Raw genomic sequence first — 21,310 nt, 5'->3', positions numbered from 1 at the left:
TCTGTCACAATTAAGATGGTTTTGTCATCTTTGTATCTCCCCTTCTAGTAGTTGCAGGTTGCTAGGTTGCTAATAGATCATTCCTTAGTCTCCCCTTTGTCAGACTAAACAAGTCCAGCTCCTTCAATCTCTCTTCATGATCATCTTCAGAGTGTATCACTGCAACCTCTCATTTCTCAATATCTCTCAGGTACAAGGAGGCTCCAAATTAGGGTTTTTTTCCCTTATACAGCTTCATCAGTGCCAAGCAGAGGACAATAATAACTTCATTTGATCTGCTCCCATGCTCCCCCACATAGTCTAATACACAATTTACTTTATTTGCAATTCACACTGCCGGTTTACATTATATCTGTCATCCATCACAACCCTGTTCTTTTCAGGTAACTTTATTAATTTCCTAGACTGTACATGAGGTTGTTCCGTCCCAGCTCAGGATCTTCATGAGGTTTACATTGGTCCAGTTCTCAAGAACCCTCTGAATTAAAGTTTTCCCGTTCTTCATGTCAATCATTCCTCTGAATTAGTATTATCTGCAGATATGCCTAAAGACATATTCTGTATCACCATCTAAGTTGTTGCTGGAAATACTGAACAATATAAGACCCAGTACCAAACCATAGGGCACTTTGGTCATTACCAACCAGAATACAAATGTTTGATTTTACCACATTTTACTGTTTTGGTAAAGCCAATTTTCAGTGCATCTGAGAAACTATTCTTCCAGTCCATACTTCCTCAGCTTCCACAGGGAATCTTTTTGGGGACAGTGCCAAAAGACATCCTGAAGACGAGGTATCCATTGCTTTCCTCCTGCCCACTCAACATGCTATCTCATGATAGCAGGCAACCAAGCTGCCTTAAGCATGATTCCAAAGACGGTGCTGGTTATTCCTAATTGTTTTCATGTGTTTGGAGATGAATTCCAAGGGGACATGCTTTATGGTCTTTACAGGGATTAATATGGCCTATGATTCCCCAAGTTCTCCTATCACTTTTCTTAAAGATAGGCATAGTGTTAGCCTTTTTTGATTGTAATGATTCCTCCCTGATACCCAGTTTTCTTCAGAGACAGCAACCTTGCAATCACTGCAGCCAGCTCCTTCAGTGGTCTTGGATGAATTCCATCCAGCTCCATCAATTCTAAACTTCTCTCAGTAAACTTACCCTGTTTCTACTGCAGTATTGACTTTCCCTCTTTACCAAACTGCACTGGTCCACACAGGGGTGTGAAATCAGGTTTTGCCTGTAAAAAAAAGAGACAAAAAAGATGAAGCCTACTTTAGCCTTTTCTGTATCATGACTCACTAGCTTGTCTACCGCACCAAGCTCACGTTTTTCCTGAACATTATTTTGCAACTAAGATATCTGCAGAGTCTTCTCTCATCACCTTTTATGTCCCTAACTACTTTTATCTCTCACTAGATATTGGTCTTCCAATTCTTGACCCTAAATACCAAAGAAAAGTACTGTAACCGTGCTTTCTCAACTGTTTTCTTTCCATTTCTTGCATGTCTCCTTTGTGGTTTAATTCATCAGGTAGGTTCCTGTTTAGCCAAAATGAGAGCTAGTGAGAGGTGTTAGACTGGTCGAGTGGATGCATAAGACTACACTGGTCCTTGATGTTCCAGTCATCACTTTCTGGCTTGTGAAGCTGAAATGAGGAAGGATTTCCATAGGCTGATTGAACCAAAAATGTTCTTGCGGCTTCATGGTGTTTTTTTATAAGTAGTCTGCTTAGGAAACATGAAAAATAAAATGGGAAAGAGTGGCAGATAAAATCTGAAAAGTCCAAGTTCTGAAAGGACCCACTGGACCTTCTTGTCATCTTTTCTGAGTGACTACTAGAGAAATTTTCTCTACTGGGAAAAAAGAATGTCTATTTTAAAATTTTTGATTCTTGCCCTCTTAAATTCCTTTATTTTTCCTAGATTTTCTGTCAAGTTTAAGATTGGCCATATAGCAATAAGTTATGTCAACTGAAAATGTAACCTCTGTGGTTTTAGCTGCAGAATGGTATTGTCAGTTTTTCCTTCATTTTCACCCCTCTGAGCAGAACTGTTTTGTAAAAGGCCTAATACGCATAACATATGGCCAGTGGGAAATTTTCCTGAATCCATTGTCACTGGAAAGAGCATTGGGTTAAACATGTCTCTTAGTAACTTTATGCAACTACATAGAGCTACAGTTGTTTTTATCCAATGATTAATTTTAGTTTAATTATTGATAAGATAATGGTTTTGAATGTTAAAAGGCTATTATCTAGAACTTCCTGTTCCCCCAGCTTCTATAAAACATCCTTGTATGTTTGTTGAATAATAAATCAAATAACATTAATACTTTCAAAAATACATGATGCAGTTAAAACAGATGTGTTTTAAAATATTCTGAAGAAATTAACTCTAGTATTAAACAGTAAGTGAAAAAAAACTTACAAATGATGTGATTGCTTCAGAATGCATTAAGAAACTCCCTTTCAACACAAGCTTAGAGGAATGAGTCAAGAAATCCTGGAAAAAAACCTCTCATAGCAATAAAGACTAAACCAAAACCACCATGGCTAATCTTTAACATCCTAAGACATTCACTCTGCATGAATACTGTGTACTACTGTATATCAAAGTTTTAATTCACAGTGCTGATTTTCTACCTAAGTTAAGTAAAAATAGATTTATATATGTCCTTTTTTCTTTCTGAAAAGTAGAAAAGAAAATAGATTTGCCCAAGTATTCAGTCTTTCTGGAGCTAAAGTTAAAATGGATTGTTCCATTCCTGACTTATTTTCTCTGGATCTGGTCTGACAAATGAGATAATCCCAGAGAGGTTTAGCTTTGAAAGCAGAAGTGAGTGATTTGACTTTCCCTGAGTTTGTGAGCAAGGATTATCTAGCAATTAAAGAATTAAACTAGTAGACCAGAGATAATGGTTTGTTCCTAGCTTTGCAACTAATATATTTTGGTAATTCAATGCAAATAATTGAACCTACTTCTTTTCAGTTTACCCCTTCACAAGATGATATACGTTTTGCAGGTGTATTATCTACATGCCTGTACTTGCAGTTTAGACCATTCTATGTGATGTTTGAATGGAAGCCAATATGAAAAGACAGAGTAACAGGACAATATTACTCTCTACAACTCACTTATTCTAGTGTTAGCAAAATATGCCATAGCCAGGACCCTGTATCTACGTGGGTAGCAGTAAATAATTGCAGGTCCTTTTTTAAGTGCTTACATAATTACACTTGAGGTCTGGGGTTATTTTAAATGCAAGGATGAAGTTGCCTGTGATTCACGATGTCCTTTGTGCAAATGAATTGAAACTGTTGTTCCTCATCGCTAGCCTGTGGAAAATCCCTAAAGGGGGATGAGACTATGTTATTCAGAAATTCTCTGAAGTTGGGCAAATCTGGAGCAAAGATGACCTGGAGGAGAGGACATGAAGAAATTCTGTTGAGAGCAGTGAGTTTACAGGATAGGTGAAGTATGAGTCCTCATTCCTCACTCTCTAACCTTTACCATTCACTTGGGTGCAGTTTTTTATTTACTATTTACTGGCAAATTTACTATTTACTATAGCAAATAGTACTATTTACTATTACTTTTAAAATTTACTACTTAAGTAAGGGTTTATTTACTATAGTGCCTTCAAACCACTGTGTCCATGAGTAGCACAATAGTTGGTATAACTTTAAGGTTTAGCCTACGTTATATTTTCCCTACACTGGACAGAATTTGGAATTTGAAAAATTAAAACCTTTTCAATCCCAAGAGATCTGGGATTCATCTGTGTGTGATAACCTTCCCAGAACTTGCTCTAGCTCCCTTCTAAATCTCCAGCCCTACTGGTGCAGCAGAAAAGGGTTTACCTTCCTTTCACACCACCACCACCATCAAGGCAGTGTGTACTCACAGCTTCTGCTGCCCCTTCTCTATCTAGGCTATAACTCTGTTTAACTCTTCCTCCCTTTAAAATATACTTTTTTTGTTATGAACAGCATGAAGGATAATCTTTGCCTCATCTTCTGGTAATGCTTAAAGAGCCCAGTAATGTCTGGGCATCTCTCCCTTACTAGTCACATCAGAAATATAAATGAAAAATCAGTCCCTACCTGGAGGGCCTTCTAATCTAATATGCGATGTGTAGCAACATGCTTGTGATAAATCAGAAGGCGTAACAGAAGAAAGTCTCCCTTTCTTCATGTTGGGGAGGGGATGGGATAAACACTTCACGTCCACAGAAATAATGTCTGGCTGCCTTCTTTGATAGTCAGGACCTGGCCAGCACTTCCCAGCTATTAACAAACTCAACTACTCCTTATTTAGTTCTAAACACCATCTACCCATTCATGATAATTTCTACCTTATAACTACTATTAAGCACCAAACTCTGCAGTATACCAAGATTTCGGTGTTGTCACAACCTAAGATACATAGAAAATAGGAGGAAGTATAAGAAGCAATGCAATGAGCTGCCTACAGGTGAGGATGAGAAACTCTTTAGTGTGGCTGTTCCAAAAAAAAGTCAAGCATCCTGAATCATTGTTTGTTTCTAACAACCTAGAAAGATTAATACATTATTTTATTTTTACCCAAACCAAATATGTCATATAAGCTATGTTGTACAAGTTAGCATCTATGACACAACTGCATGTGAGTTATTTTGTTGAATGAACAACATGACCAGGTACCTGAAAATGAGATATTTTCTTGAATTTTAAGTGAAATAAACAAAGGGAGCCTATATGTAAATTCTCCAGTATGTAGGGAATCCTGTAATTGGAAAAGACAATCTTACACAAGATTTTGAAATGCTTTCCTTTCCCAAGTTTTTTCTATCAGAAAGACAAATTCTGTCATCTAAATTGGCAGTGAGCAAAACCTTCCACCATCTTTGAAACAGTTTCTAAAGAAAATGCAGATTCAGGAGCATTCAAAACATTCAATCTCATACTTACCAAAAATATGAAAAGGAAAACCAAGACAGATGGCTATTATGGATGGCACAAATGGTTAGAGATATAGTACACTGGCAATGTTCCTACTGGGAGTTTAGCATGAAAGGTATTATAAAAATTCTCAGGTTAGTCCTCTTCCCTGCACACATACACATATGAATCAAATAAATGGGTTTAAAAACATATGATTTAAGAAAATATGTTTGGGCTTCTTTACCTTCCAGCTGTTGAGCTTATAAAAAGGATCTGTATAACTAGCACCCGTTTAAGTAACTTTAATGTTTATGTTAATATGATTATTACTAACAACATCACGAATTTTTAAAATCGGTTACACTGACATGAATGATATCTTTTTGTTCTGTAATCCAGTCAGAATCATTGTGTGTAGAGCAAAGCCACTGGGAAATTCATTGTTTTCCTCATCCTTCAAAATTCTGAAAAATTAAAATTTTTTGAGAGGAGTGTATTTTTAGATACCTCATTGAAGACCTGCCCTGCTAGAGCAGACTACAAATTATAAGACTTTAAATATTCTAGATTGTTTATACATTTGGATTAAAGTAGCCAAAAACATTAAAGATTCTACCCATGCTTGAGCTCACTGCCAGACAAAAGTAGTGCAGCTCTGAGCTGTTGTTGTGCCAGACCAAGGCCTGGGGATGGGTAACATTAACTGCAAATGAAAATGGGCAATATGGTTTCAGAGGGAGAGAGACAGAAAATAAATAAACTGTGAGAAGTGGGATTTGGGGATAGAGACACATGAACTTAAGGAGGTGAGTAGAGGACTGAAGCCCAGTGAGGTAAGACTATGTCCCACATGGAAACTGAGGTAACAAGACCAAGAAGTGGTGACTGGAGTAAGGACAGTTTGAGGGAGAAGAGATGGCACATAACAGTGAATCTCAGTATGCTTTTGCTGCCAGCAAATATCTGTGAAATCTGGCAAAGTATGCCATCTTCCCTCAGGTCCTGATGGCAGAGGGGTGGATAACATTTAGCTTTGTAGGTTTAAAGGCAGCAAGTAGCATGATGGATCTAAAGATTTCAGTCCTGCCACATACATGTATGAGGATAATGTGATGTAACATGGGATGGAAGCTTTAATTTTACAGTTTAGTTTAAAAAAAATCTAACAAATAATAATAAAATTTGTATGTATTTTAATAACTACATTAGCAGAATCAAACCCTTTAAGTCAGTAAGCAACCAAAGCTTTCTCCATGTTGTTAATAAAAACATGTTCCTGATATGTCTTAATAACCCACTTAATTAACATATATTACATTTAATTACTATATAAAAATTGTATTTCACCCATAGAAGGGTCTAGTAGCTTAATGGGATCTTCTTAAGATAAAAAGATTTGTGTATAATTTGTATATAACACAAATGATTCCTAAGATTAAATTCTAGATAACTCAAATTGGAACCCTCAGCTCCAAATTGCAATTTTGTTCTATTTGCCATAATTGTTCTATTTCTCTTTGTCATATTGTTCTATTTCTGTTTCCCATCTGCAAACAGAAACAATACTTATTCAGTATCTATTCAGTATCATATTTATCAAGCACATTGATATGGCAGCTGATAGAGCATGAGAAATGTTTTTGAAAAACTCATGAAATTATTAATCTTATCTTTAAATTATGGTTTATATAACATGGGAAAAAATGAAGGTAAAACACTGAGCAACAAGAAGGAAATAAAACACTATTCATCATATTAGCAACTTCTAACATGTTGAATCAAAATTAAATTGAAATTCAGTGGGAAAGATCCTATGTGATACTGTAATTGGCAACTATTGTCATAAATACGCACAAAGCCATAAGCTGTTAAGAGGATATTCAGGACTAGCAAGGAAAGAAATTCCATATACTTAGGAGAATAACAAAGCCAGAAACTAGTAAGGCAGTGGATGGTTGAGAAGCTTGACAAAGGACACCCGTGCTTTAGAGATGAGTTTGAGTGTAGGCCTCCTTGCTAGTTGCAGGAGATGCACCTGTGAACTACAAAAAATCATCTGGTAATTCCAGATTCTATAAAATGAAGCAGGTAATGTCTGGATTCTAAAAAATGAAAACAAAATAAAAGGTAGAAGATCCTACCCAGCACGTGTACTCTCAGTATCAGAAGATCCAAAGCTGAGTAGATCAAAAGACAAAATTACTTATTTGACCCAAGGTGATCCCACCAAATAAAAAATGGAGACCACACAGGGAATTCTGGTGATGAATCTTGGTCCACCAGCATACATATATTCTGTTGGTATATAACCAAAATTTTTAAGTAACTATAGCTTTTAGACTGACATTTCCCTGCATTTTACAAATTGTGAGAAGTGGAAGAGAAAAAAGCATTAATTAATGGCTCTAGTACATAATTACATAATAATAAAATTAATTAATTGTAATAAAGACTTAGGAAAAACTCTAGACTGCTAGGTAAACAATACACATTTTTATTGCATTCCATTTTCTACAAACAATATTTATATAACAAAATCAAGATGAAAGAAACTATTTTAAAATAACATTACATTTTTTCATGCACACTGATAAAAAGCCAGGAAATTCAAAGTTAACTTTGACATTCCAACCTTAATACATGTCCTGCCTGTTCTCAATCCCTCCCACCCCTAAGGTTATGATTAAGGAAAAAAGTATCATTCATAAAACTTTGCAAGCGTGATGAATCACATCACACCCTAACCACAGCTATTCATTTTATTTGTCCGTGATTTACCCAAAATTGCACTTTCAAACTTTTTCTTCGTCATTTGGTCCTGTATGGGGAAATACCAACAGTTACTTCTTTAAACTCTTCAAATGGTGTGTAATACAGCTGTAAATAGAAATGAATTGCACTTTACTGGCAGAACATACCTAGTTTTACTAGGTTTGGCCCAAAATACTGAGTTTTGCTAATGATTTCCTGTGTCAGGGAACAATGATGTTACTGAATGTCACATTTTTGTCCGGGAGAATCACATTGTAAAACCTGATCTTTGTAAGTAGTTGTTTGTATTCAAATTGAAGTCCTATTAAAGACAGACTGTGACACAAGGATGCATTCGCAGTCAGATGCACGTAAGATCAGTGCCTGAAATTACTTCTGGGACCAGACTGTGATGCTCTGGCTTCATTGGATATATTCTGGTTTTAAGAAGAGAACTGGTCCCAACACTGGGCTGATATGCTGGACTTCACCTGCTTTGTTAGCAGAGGGTACTCACATATATCATCAACATAAGGAATAAAGTTAATTCTTATACTGTCTATACAGGTAAAGTATTTGGAGAAAAAAAAAAAAGATTGCAGAGAATTCTCACTAGACTCACATTCTAGTCACTGCACCCAAATATATCCAGTTGTCTCTTCCCACATACTCCAGACGTATAACTTACTGGATCTTTTTTAGTGTTTATTCATAAATTGCTAATTCTAGAGCCAAGGTTCATCCCACAGGATTGGAATTACCTGAGTTAGAAGCCAGTATCCCCAAGTTTCTTAAACAGTCTGTCAGGGAAGACAGACTTCAAGTGGACTGCGGAGTCCACTACAGGTGCTCACATCTCTGCAGGACTCAGAGTACCTTCATGATAACTTGATACTTGGATAAGAGCCAGCGGTTAGATAATATGAACCCATTTCTAGTATCCATTTTATTTTTGTTAACTGATGGAGTCAATCAATTCTTTCAGCACGTGAGACCTGCAGAAGTCAAAGTGAAATAACCTTGTCCTCATCTCCATACACTTCGCCTATCTTCCAACATACCAAAGGCTTTCCCAGCTGTTTCAACCATCAAGGAACTGCTTTCTCTGGTCTACACTAGCTTTGAATTTAAATTCAGCAGTCTCCTCCTTTCTGGTTTCACTGCAAGCCACTCGAAACAGTACTGACCAGTTCATCTAATATTTTTCTTTTGGCCTCCTTCAGCTTCACAAATGACTCAGACATAAACTCTTTGAATGGAACTCACGGTTCAATGTTCCCTGCCTATAGGATCTCATAATGCATTGAGACATCAGAGGTCTCCTTTACCATTCCAGTGATGCCACATTTTGCTCTGCTTTCATCTGAAAACACCTACACTCTTCTAGTATCAAAATAACCAATCTTCAGCTAGCTTTGCTTAAATGCTTCCTTTTTATATTATTTCATCAGTGGTGCCCAAAGTCCCTTCCTCTCCACCACTGACTGAGCAACTGTCAAGTTAAGATATTGTCCAAACTCTGTCCGATCCCTTGCCAGTTCACCCTATCTCCACATATATACTGCACTGATCTGATCCGGTCTGTCAGGAATGGAAACTGCAAGCTCAATAGGACAGGAACTGCCCTGTGTTTTGAGGTAATGAGGTCCTGACCCATGGACATTACTGTAATTTTAAGGTTTAACAAGAAGATCAGACAGCTGCAATGTCAGTAAGTTGAGAGAGACAGCATTAGTCTGCTACACATTACATCTGTTTCTGTTATTCATGCCAGAGTTTGAGAATGATAGCAACTCTCTAGTTATTCGTGAATCAACTGAAGGAGAGAAGATTTTCCTATTTTACAAGAAAAGTGTGTAGATATTTTTTTCAGTTGCATATCTAACTTTTTATGGTTTCTAGAATAGACAGCAACTTTCAACTCCTTGCTTACAGAGTCATGTTCGATGGACAGTGCCCCCTTATTTCAGCATCCCAGGATCACCACTGACTTCCAGAGAATTTTTCAGTAAAGTACAGGTCCCTGTTAAAATCTATAACTTCTCAATCAGTAACGCTAAGTCATCAGAGTGGCTGCCTTTTGCTGTGTGATAATGTGGGAAATTACCAGCACAGGGACACATGACACCAGATTATAAAAGGAGTAAAACTATTTCCACAGAAGTACAGTGAATTAAAATGCACATTCTCCTCATACCTACTAGTACAAAGGACATTGAATTTGTTGAGAGACATTGACTTACAAAATTATCAAGAATCATATCATAGATATTTCAGAAAAAAATAATTATGCAAATAGTTGCAGAATAGCTTGGAGATGTAGCCATCAGTGCTCAGCATCTGTAAGCATCTTGCAAGAAAATTTTTTGTGGTAAACAAGTGAAATGAAAAGGTAGGATAAGAAGTGAGTGAAGGAAGGTAAACAACCATAGAGCAAACTGAACTGTATTTGTAACTAAAACAAACCTAGAGCACACGTTTGAGCACCTAATCTAGTCTGAGAAGATTTCAGAGTATAAAGCAGCCTCTCATGAGAGTTCATCCTGCTTCCCCTGCATCGTTGCATTGACTGTGCACTGAAAACCTGTCCCCTGCAGTATGGGTATTTGTTATACACTTCCTCCGCTCCATACTTTCCCCAATGTGATAAAAATCACCAAATAAGAAAAAAAGTTCAAAAGCATACCTCAAATCACACTTCATCGATCTTATTATACATAATTTAAAATAATTATTATTAGAGAAATATCAGTGTTTTAGCAAAAATAAGAGGGAAAAAAAACAGGAAACAAAGGAGCAATAAAAAAATCAGTTGAACAGGAGGATTCACCTTGGCTACAAGTCTTCACTTTCTGCTAGGACCTCCCAGTTCTGGCTTACTCCTGGCTTTGATGCTTCCTTTAAGGATTCAGTGACAGGCACACCCTGCACTAATCTTTTATGTTGTATGTTATCTTGCTTTGTGGTGCAATACTGACTCAACAGCCTTCTCCCTTTACGTTCTTGCAATATAAACCGTTTCTGGTTCCGGTTGTCTTTGTAGTTTGTGTCCTGCAAAAATCTGAAACTAGAGATGTGAGCAAGAGTTTCTTTCTGAAGAGACCGTGGTGAAGGACTGGCTCTATCCTCTTCTAAACACCGGTTTTCCCCACGACGGGAAATCCACGTGAAGACTGACATTGAGCTGAGGAATTTACATTTTTCCATTCGTTTCCTTCTTTACCTGAAGTATTTGTATTTCCATGATAATTTTGCATCCTGGGGTGACACATCTTTGCTGACATTTGTCCTTAATTTATACCTCCACGTCTTTAAATGAAATACTTGCCACTTCGCCTAAAAGGAGCTCAAATAAGTTGCATCCCTTTGCGGATCGATCACAGTTATCTGATCTTTTGTCCACCGAGCGTTTTTATGTAACACTTCACATTTAGAGCTCTTCAGCTTACTGTTACTTTTGGACGCTCTCTGGTCAGCACTTCTCTTAACGGATGTTTTACAGTTCCTCTTTGCCTTATTAGTTCATTCCCCGGGTGTTTTAATGAACGATATTGTCATAAATAAGCACGTCCCTGAGCGACGCTCTCCCTGTTCGCTAAGAAACCTGTTCGCTAAGGCACAATAAAAGCCGCCTTCCCGCTCCCTGCTCTTTCTTTGGCCTCAGCCGTGACACTAAACCACTAGGGCGGGCACAGCTCCGCTGACCCCTTGCCGCAGCCGCGGCCGGTGCCGGTCGGGCCCGGTGGCGGTGGGCGCGGAGGGAAGGAAGGTGGGGAGGGAAGGTGCCCCCGCCTGCGGAGCTGTCCAATGTAGCTCCGCGCCCGCTCGCTTTTCGCCACCCGCCGCGCAAGCAGCGCCCTGCCCCGCCCTGCCCTGCCCCGTCCTGCCCCGCCCCGCCCCGCCCCGCCCTGCCCTGCCTGCCCTGCCCTGCCCCGTCCTGCCCCGCCCCGCCCGCCCCGCCCTGCCCTGCCCTGCCCTGCCCGCCCTGCCCTGCCCTGCCCTGCCCCGTCCCGCCCCGCCCGCCCCGCCCTGCCCTGCCCTGCCCTGCCCGCCCGCCGCCTCTGACAGCCGCGGGGGCAGGGGGGGCGCAGCTGGGAGGGGAAGTGTCGCCTTTCTCAGGACAAGGGGATGCGTGGCTCGCTCGCTGTGTTGGAAACGCCGGCAGGTCCCGGGCCGCGGGTGGCAGTGTTTGCGGTCCTGGCGGCACACAAGAAGGATTTTCGCGGCGAGGGGTCCTTCGCCCCCCCACACCCGCCTCCTTTGATCCCCTTAGAAATTAGAGACTAATTAGCCCCAAAGCGAGAGTGACAACAATGCATGACAAAGGCGAAGATTAGGCTTTGATGAGGCTGCGCAGGAGTAATGGGCAGCCGCTCCTAAACGCGCCGTGGGCTCAAATCAGGTGCCAAAGAAAACCGATCCCGTTCAACCCGGGCGTGTCTGCCACGGCCACGGACTGCCAGGCCCGGGCTGCTTACAGAGAGACAGTCTGTAGTGTGGGAGGTGAAGACACAACCCCTAAACTCTTCCAGCCCCCCAAGACAAAAGCAAAACAATCCCCAACGCCCGTCCCCAAGGAAACCTTGATCAAAGGAAGGTATTCAGCGGTGTCGGGTGTACGGGTGTGTTTACACGTATTTCACGGTATTTTGCGCTGTGTATCCAGCGTTATCAGTGCGTGCAATCGGGTTGATTCCCTTGTGCACCGCCGGTGACCGGGACGGCTCTACCAAAGGCGTAAGAGCAACCGCTGCCCTGATGGGGACCAGTTTATCCGTGTATCACAGGCAGAAGGAAGGCGTTTCGAAGCAAGTGCTTTGAGATTGCCTGGACCGAAATGAGCTTTACGAAGCAGCCTTTTGCTGGAAAGATGTTTGAATTCTAGTCGAAGGCGATTTAGGGGGAATGGAGAGACGGTTCCAACAGTTACTACTGGGAATGCAATATCGGGTCCCCTGCAATGCTTACTTAGGCTAATGGAGGTCCTGTCATTCAGCTCCCATTGCGCTGGGATACAGGGTAAACATTCTTCGGTGACCCTCGGCGTGCAGGTCCCCTCTTCAGGACATCATTAAAAGCATACATGCACTTGCCTGACATCAATTGTCAGGCTGGCTCTCAGGGTTCAGAGATCCCGAAAGAAAGCAGGAAAGCAAGCCCAGTGGAGACTCGACTCTGCGGCTGCGGGCTTAAAAGGGGCTGAAAATCGTTTGGTTGCGGGTGTGTAAGAAGAGACAAAAGTGCTCAGCAGGTAAGAGCGGAGGGTTTTGCCAAGAAGGAACTGTCCTTGATCGCTGTGACAGGATTGACTCGCTGGGGACTCCTCTCTCGGGAGCATCCACGCGTCCCCGAGGGGGCTGCCTGTCTCCTCTCATCAGCATCACGACGCGAAATTTTACGGCCGCTCTTTCTAGTCCTGCTAATCCTGTTATCCGGGGGGTTATAAATATTAACGCCGCTGGGGCTGGGGATGGGGGACCAGATTAAGCCCTCTCTGAAGTAAGATGTCAGCCAGCCTCTTCCCAGCCCACCAGTGCCCGGGGCTGCTGGATGAGCTGCACGGCAGAGCCCCGCAAGTGCCCTGCCCAGAGGGGCTGCTGGGCGCCTCGGTGCTGGATTTCGTGGCCGACCTCTCCCTGGGGGCCCCCCAGGGCCCCCCACGCGGCGGGCCGAGCCTGGGGCTCTGCGAGGTCACCTCCGTGCCTCCCTTCGGGGACAGAGCCCTGTCGCTGCGGGAGGGGATGGCCCGGGGGCTGCCCCTGGCTGCCTTGGGAGATGGAGAGCCCGAAGACGAGGAAGAGGAGGAGGAGGAGGAGGAGAGGATGCGCAGCGCTTCTCTCCTGGACAGACCCAGGAGAAAGCGGGTTATCACCTACGCCCAGCGCCAGGCTGCCAACATCCGGGAGAGGAAGAGGATGTTCAACCTCAACGAGGCATTCGACCAGCTGAGGAAGAAGGTGCCCACCTTCGCCTACGAGAAGAGGCTCTCCCGAATAGAGACCCTGCGCCTGGCCATAGTGTACATCTCCTTCATGACCGAGCTCCTGGACGGCTGCGGCAGGCGGGAGGCGAGCTAGGGGGGGCCGGGGCCCGGCGGGACGGGGCTGGGGGCCGGCCACCACCAACGGCACCACGGCGCAGGTGGCCTCCCCGGGGCGCAGAGCCCCGGCTCCGGCCTTGGCTTCTGACGCCGCAGCCAGGAGCGGGTGGGTGCGGGACGCAGAACGAGGAGCGTTTCGGGAAGCGTGCGCTGGGGGCGGGGGGCGGAGAGGGGGAGCGGAGGGGTGGAGAGGCTCAGTACGTGTCGATTTCCTAATATATATCATTTCTGTAAAGGGAAGCGGGGGAAATGAAGGTCTGAGGCCCCGTGGTTGGTGTTCCGTCGCCTGCTTGCTTTACACTCTCTGCGATTTGTTACTTTCGAGAAAAGCTCGTCCGGGGCAGCGGAGCCGTTCCAGCTCGCGGGGTGGCTTTCCAGGCGAGTCAGTCGCCGGCCCAGCTGCCTGCCAGGGACTAGGAAAATCTCGGCGTGTGCATTTTAACCTAGCGCTTTCTGCTTCTTTACAAAAAATAAACAACAACTCCCTTTTCTTTGAAATCCAGCCTGCCAAGTCCACGCCGGGTGTCACGGGGCCAGTAAAGCGGAACATCTGGACACAACCGTTTGTTGTCACGATTCTCTTCCCGGGACCAGCTCTGGACCTGCGTGAGGGCGGCCAGCGCCGTCGCTCGCACCGGGCAGGGCCTGGCGGAGGGGGGGCCCGGCGCTGCCCGGGGAGGCGCGGGCGGTGCGGAGTGGTGCGGAGCGGAGCGGCGGGGGCGAGGAGCGGCCTCTGGCCCGGTCGCCCCGCAGCCTCCCCGGCACCGGTGGGGCCGGGCTGGGAAGCCGTCTGCGCCCTTCTGAGAGAGAAAACTTGTCCGCTTGCGAGCTTTGATTTTGGGGAGGTCACGGAAAGCCCTTTTCTCTCTCGCCGGTTTTGGGTTTTTTTCCACTCCCCCTCCCCTATATGTTTCACTGCTGCAGGAAAGAAAATAAATAAATAAACTCTGGAAAGCTGGAGCGGGAGGGAAGGGGGAAGCCCGGGCCGGCCGTACCCTGGGGATGGCGATGGGGCCGGGCCGCGCTGGGAGCAGGGCAAGGGGCTGTGGCTCTCCCCTAGCAGCCTCTCCGGCCCTTCCTGATGTGTGTCCGACCTCCCACTCCCCCCTGGCTCTTCCTGCTGCTGGCCCCTTCCCTCGCCGCTGCCTGGGAAAGACCTGGATTTCTCCCCGTGTTTGCGGCGGGCAGGCAGCGCCCGGTCCGTGCAGGGCCCGCTCCAGCCTGCGGTCAACTTAGGGGCAAATGTCCCACCCAGGGCAGTGCTTCTGCATCGCTTCACAGGACAGCTTTTATCACCACTACATAAAACTGTCGTGATATTAGTGAAATCAAGATTTACCTCGGATTTAGGCTAGTATAGCTAGATCTAAATCCAACCCTAATATCTCTTTGATTTCTTTCTCATGTTTTGTCATCTCCTGTGGTGATTCTTTTTTTTCTCATTCCATTCACTTTAATATTATCATGAGTGATCTAATATCCTGTATTAATACTCTAATATTCTTTCTCTTTTCACTTGTTTCCTTGGTTTCTTTTTCCACTTGTTTTTGTTGACCTCCCTGACTCCACACATTGCATCTGCTCTCCAGTTGTCAGAATGCTTTTTTTTCCAAAAGGCAGTTGGATAGTTAATGCAGCTGGATCATCTCTAGAAACTGGGGTGTTTCACCTCTTCAGATGGTTTTGTGTTGTTTTTTTTTTGTTGTGGGTTTGTTTTGGTTTGTTTTTTTTTTTTTTCTAAAAATAAAATGAGAAAAGGAACTAAGAATGAACAATGTTCCAAAAACAACAACTGTTCACATGACCCAGATGCATTTTGCTGTTACCACTGTCTCAAGAAAAACAATGAAGACAAATTCTTTAAGGACAATGAAATATGCAATTCACTATTCATTTCTTAGCACCATTTCTCTATGATCTCTATACAACTGTGCTTTCCACAGCATGATTATATATCTTTTCATATTTTTTCTTGTTCATGTCACTGGATAAAATTAGAACTCTATAGGACATAGAGTCTTAAGTTAAGAGATTCATAATGTAAACATGTCTGTAACAGATAATTCAAAAATTATTGGTTTTCTCTTCTTGGTTTAATAACAAAACATTGGAATTTGTTCAAGAACCAAGGTTTTTCCATATTTGTGTTAAAGACTAGGGAAAAGCAGAAAGAAAATGTTACATTTTATATTTAAATACAAATCAAAATCTGGATCTTGCATTATGAATCCTGATTTTTAATGGATCACTGGAAATTTTGCAGCAGCAATACAGAACAGTAGTAACATTTTTATGTGAGCTGCTGATTCTAAAAATCACATTAGAAATTAAAAACAGAGTTGCAGTATAAGCCAATAAACACAATATGCAAACAGCACAGGTGAAGTATCGAGATGCATCTTGTGTTGATTCAAAGATTTTGGAGGAGCCTCTCAGCCGCACATTATTAATGTGAGCTGAGAACCTGATGAAGGGAGCTTTAATTTTTTATGTTTCATGCTTTTCCAAAACTGGCAAAGATTTGCCAGAGTAGTTAGTCTACATGCAATTTTTTCTTAGGCACCTCTGTTAAAACTAAAGCATGCTCTTATGCCCATGAAGAGCTCAGGGAAACAGTGAGATCCCATATTGATCCACCACTTGGCCCATGTGGATGTGCTGAAGTCCTGGAAGCTCAGTCTGCTGAGAATATAAACAAATTATGGAAACATTGCAGACAAGCTTCTTGCGGGAGTGCAATCACATCTCCCTGAAATAACAAGACTGTGGGGTCCCTTCTCAATCCAAGATAGCTGCATCCTAGTCTGTGGAGTCTCAGCGCAATAAAACAGCATGTCAGGCTTGGGAAGCCAATGAAACCCTGGCCCTAATGTGTGCAAAACTGCTGCTAACTTCGGTAAGGCTAGGATTTCACCCGCAGTAGGGAAAGGCCTTCCCCTTGCGCAGAAACCCTGCTGCCGCCAAGGCTGAGGCCAGTCCCCGTCCCTGGGCTCCCCAAAGCACCATGCCATTATCACCGCATTAAGAACAAAAACTGACAGTGTCAATTACTTCTGGGAAAAGATAATAAGGGGGTTTTTAAAGCCTTAGAGCTGTTTGATCATCGCCCATTTTTAGATCCTGGTCTGAGGCGGGTTTGTTTATATTCTCTTTGCCCACTGAAGGCTGCCTTTTGGTAGAAAGTTGAGTTCCCTTGAAGCTATCATGTTACAATTAGTATTCAGACATGTAAACCAAAGAATAAGTCTAAATGAATTCATATTTGAGAGACATTTCCAAGCTTTCTAAGAGAAGTATAAATAATCAAATGATTTTGCAATCTATAGTCAGGCTGATCTTGTTTTACAGCTGCTCAACCTGAAAGCAGGTTTAAGCAAATTAGTGCTGGAAACAGAACAAAATATTATGATAGCACTGCAAACTCCTGCATCCACATTCTGACCAGCTACTACGGCCCCATGATTGGTGTTTATTATCGCATTTGTCAGCGTTTCCATTATAAACACTCTAGTGTGGAGGGTTTATAACTCAGCTATAAAAATTCCCTCCAGGATGAAACTTGATAAGTGAAGTCTTAGTCCAACAACACTTTTTCTTTTTCTTTTACAAACTTTAAAATAAATTAGTTTTTGAAGTCATGGGGGTACTAAGCAAAAGTGATGGAAAAGAGCTTTTGATTTATTTTTATTCTCCTTCAGATCAGCGGTGCTTCTCAAAGAGATTTTCTACGTAGCCTTTTTGGTCCTTTCAACGAACTTGGACCTTTTGGGGTTTTTTTAAATTAAAAATAGCCAAAATACTGAGGCTTAAAATGTGACTGCTGTGCATGCTGAGTCCCCGTTTTCATAAGAATTTGTTGTTTTTACTAGGCTTGAATACTACCAATCTGCAACAATGACAGCCAAGTTTTTACTACTACTTATACAACCGAACAGTTACAAGGACAGTTAGGTATGCTGGTTATAGTCTTTCTGTAGCACAGTAAAAATTGCTGTCTTTTCTAAAAAGTTGCTAAATATAATCAGTTCAGATTATTTTCTCTTAAACTTTACTCCAAAAAGCATACTTGTTTCAGATATTGAAATGAACATTCATCACAGCACTATACCCAGAATAAAAGAGTTGACTGAATAAAAATATTCTATTGCAATTACCTTAAAAATTTAGCTTTTTAAGAACTGCAGCTCAGATATTATTTTAAAATTTGCCTGTATTTCATCCAGATTTTACTTTTTTCCTTCTCTATCTTAGTTTCAAGGGTAACCTTTGGTCTGGTTGGCACTAAATTTTAAGCCCCTGAAATTTTTCACAGCCATCACTCCACTGATCACCAGGCACAGTCCAGTTCGGTGATCCTTACACACCTGAAATCCCTATTCCTTCAAAGAAGTCAAAGTAAGGGAGCAATCCTGTAATCTCTACTTTTGTATCATCAATTTTCACATGAATATATACTTGTAAGGACTCTAATGTATTCAAATTTTTGCGTGCATTATATTATCTTAGTGTGGCTTACACTGCTCTCAAAGGCTTCAGTGCTATAACTGTGACTCAGACCATCTCCTCCTACACTGAGGGATTTTGAATGGTTCCCACACAGAGTTATTGTAGTGCAGAAGGACAGGCTTCACTATTGTCACACGGAGCTTTATTTCAAACCAAAGTAATCAGGCACCCTGAGATGCTAGGTCTATTTTGCTTTTGTCATACCTCTGCCATAATTTCAAAAAGAGAGATAAAGAGCCTCCTGTTGGCTTAACTGTCTCTCTTTAGCTCCAAAACCAGAAGAAAAATAGTAATAGTCCATGTTACTTCCAGTTCCATCTTGTCTTGCTCCAAGCCTTAGAGGGATTCAAGGGAAAGTAGCACATTTTATGATTTTCTACACAGCAAAGAGGAAATCTGTGCATGGAGAGTCTTCACCATAAATAAATGAACAGAGAGAAGGAGGAGAAGTTAATTCAGATGTTGATATCTCTTTTTTTTTCTAGCATTGTTTACTTACTACACAGTCTTTAACTTTGTTAATGAATTCTGACCTTTGAAACTTGCAGTTATCAGAGGAAAGAGTGGTGACTATAGCACAAAGAACACAGGAATAAATATACCACATCAAATACCATCAGTGCTTGAACATTTCTGGTTCATGTGGCATAGATGATGTCTCTGATCTGGATAAAGGTAGCTTAGCAAAGACTTTCAAAACAACCAGTGGTTTAGGATCATTCACTTTTTGTGTGACCAAGATGAGATATCATATAAAGATCCTGATTTTTTGGAGGTCACTGCTGAAACAAACAATATTGAAAAGTTGTGACCTGAAGCCATGGCCATTATTTTGGTCTTTGATGGTGAAATGAAGGTGTGCAGCTTCACTAGCCTCTTTCTCTTCAGTTGTGAATAGTGATTACAGTGCACTTGCTGCTCATATCCAGTATTGCTGGAAAACTATATTGCATTTTACAGTGCCCTGGAATTCCTACTCAGGCTCTTAGGTGTTTGGCAGGGCTGCTTCTCTGTGAAAATCTGGGTGCAAAGGAGCCACTGGGCTTTGGTCCCAGAGCCCTGCAGCAGGAAGGGGCCATGCTGTCTCCACAGGGTGTTTCTGGGTAAAATACCAGTTGCAGAAAGCACCCACCCTAATAAATACGAGAGATTAAAAATACAAAGAACAGTCGCAATACACAAACAATACAGAAACTTTTGCAAGTGTAAGAGAAGACCCACCAAAGCCTTGACGCCCCACTTCAACCCCTCAAGCTGGTGGCTCTTTGAATTCACCTTTTACGCCTCCACTGCTCTGCTCCTCTCTCTCCTGGTGAACAGAGGGCCCTTGCAATACAAAGAATGTCTCCTTTAAAACACATTTGTTTGAAAAATGAATGCAAAACCCGGTAGAGCTAGATCCAGCCACAGCACATCAGATTTCATGTTGCAACAGTGTGCTACATTTTCTATTAAAGCTGGCGCCAGTGATCACATTCTGCCATTCAGTCCACTTTGTGTGGTTGTATATTTTCTTAATGAGGATCTGAAATCAGCCCCCTTCACTTAACTGACAGTCTGCCAGAATTATGCCATCTTTCCAAATGCAGAGATCATATGATCCATCTGTTGTCTGCAGCCATGCAGGGGAAACATTTTCCAAAGAGAAATGTGGGTTGGCCCCAAAAGTATGTAATTATCCAAATGCTGAAGTGTTTCAGATGTTTCAAGGTGCTCTTGGACCTGATCTTGGCCATCTAAGCTCCTATGAAGTCTTTCAGAATAATGTACATAACTAAGCTATTGAGTTGGCAGGAAATTTTTGAAGTGCAGGAATAATTTAAAAATTATTCTTAAATAACTTTGAGCTGAATCAGAGATTTAGGACTCAGCAATATCATCTGAGAGATTTGGGAGTGCTTCCACTTTTAAGTAGTTCACATTTTTGTTGTTAATACTATCACATAAAAAAAAAAACCCACACCAAAAAAAACCCCAAACAAACTAAAGAGCATTAAGTGAATATGCAGAAAGATGTTTTAATCTATTTTAATCATATTTTAATAATATGCCAGAGCACTGCAGTAACTGCAGCATCTTTGGCTCTCATAAATCTGGAAACTACCAGATGCAAGAGAAGTTGTAGGATGATGAATAATAGTCGTGGAGGGAAGAAAAAAAAAAAAAAAAAGGAAATAAAAAGGAAAAAGATGATTGAGAGACTGTGAAATGAAGGGCTATCTCAGATCTTTCCCTGCCTTACTTGAAGACGCGTGGAATTCATTTCATATTACATCTGAGCCAGTTTAAATTTTCTTTGCAGATATCTTGAATGTTGCGAAATATGATTAAACTGATAGCTTAGGTCCTCATCAGGTGTCACCTCCTTGACATACATAACCTAAATTTTAATGATGAGCAAATGGAGCTTTCACTGAAGTACTGATAACTGTGCTTGAACTACTAAACCAAGCCTTGGTAAGATGGAGTTCAAGTCCTATTGCTGAAAACACCTTTACCAGCCCAAGAGTATTAAATTTAGAGACACACACATGTCCATTACTTTATCCTGTCAACCATATGTGGGTTGACAACAGCATAAGTCAATTCTCACAGTTACATGTTCCACACATCCAGGACCTGAATGATTGCAATATCCCCTCTCAGATCACAACTGTCATACCTACAGACCTAACCACGTTATATTGAGGAAGTTCTGTGATGTTAATAGCATGGGGTTTGCCCTTGGAGAGAAATGAGTTCTACCAAAGCTATGATGAGAACATATGGTACTTGTCATATCTAAAATATATAAGCATATTTCCAGGAAAAAACCCAGAGATTTCTCATATTCTCTTTGAGAGCAGTAAAAGCACGAATCTTCAGTGTCCCATTGGCCAAATCTTTTGGAGGATCCAGTGCATAAGCCAAGTCTTTGACTGGAGAGGATTTTGGATTAAGGTCAGTGGTTTTTGCCACTAAGCTGAAAAGACATACAAGGTAGCTGAGAATGGCACAGAAAAGTGAAAAGATCTAATGACGCC

General features: G+C 41.9%; 1 protein-coding gene across 1 annotated transcript; it reads left to right on the top strand.

Moving 5' to 3' along the window:
* The first annotated feature begins 13,185 nt into the window (after positions 1-13,185).
* Positions 13,186-13,758, top strand: FERD3L (Fer3 like bHLH transcription factor). The gene has a single exon (XM_074849285.1). The coding sequence runs from the start codon at positions 13,186-13,188 to the stop codon at positions 13,756-13,758; it is 573 nt and encodes a 190-aa protein (XP_074705386.1).
* Positions 13,759-21,310: the final 7,552 nt, after the last annotated feature.

This window comes from Strix aluco, chromosome 1, assembly GCF_031877795.1.
Source record: "Strix aluco isolate bStrAlu1 chromosome 1, bStrAlu1.hap1, whole genome shotgun sequence".
NCBI lineage: Eukaryota > Metazoa > Chordata > Aves > Strigiformes > Strigidae > Strix > Strix aluco.
This window is presented reverse-complemented; position numbering and strand designations above follow the sequence as displayed.

What these genes read in the sequence shown, in the direction of transcription:
- FERD3L (XM_074849285.1), top strand. Translation starts at nt 13,186, where the DNA reads ATGTCAGCCAGCCTCTTCCCAGCCCACCAGTGCCCGGGGCTGCTGGAT.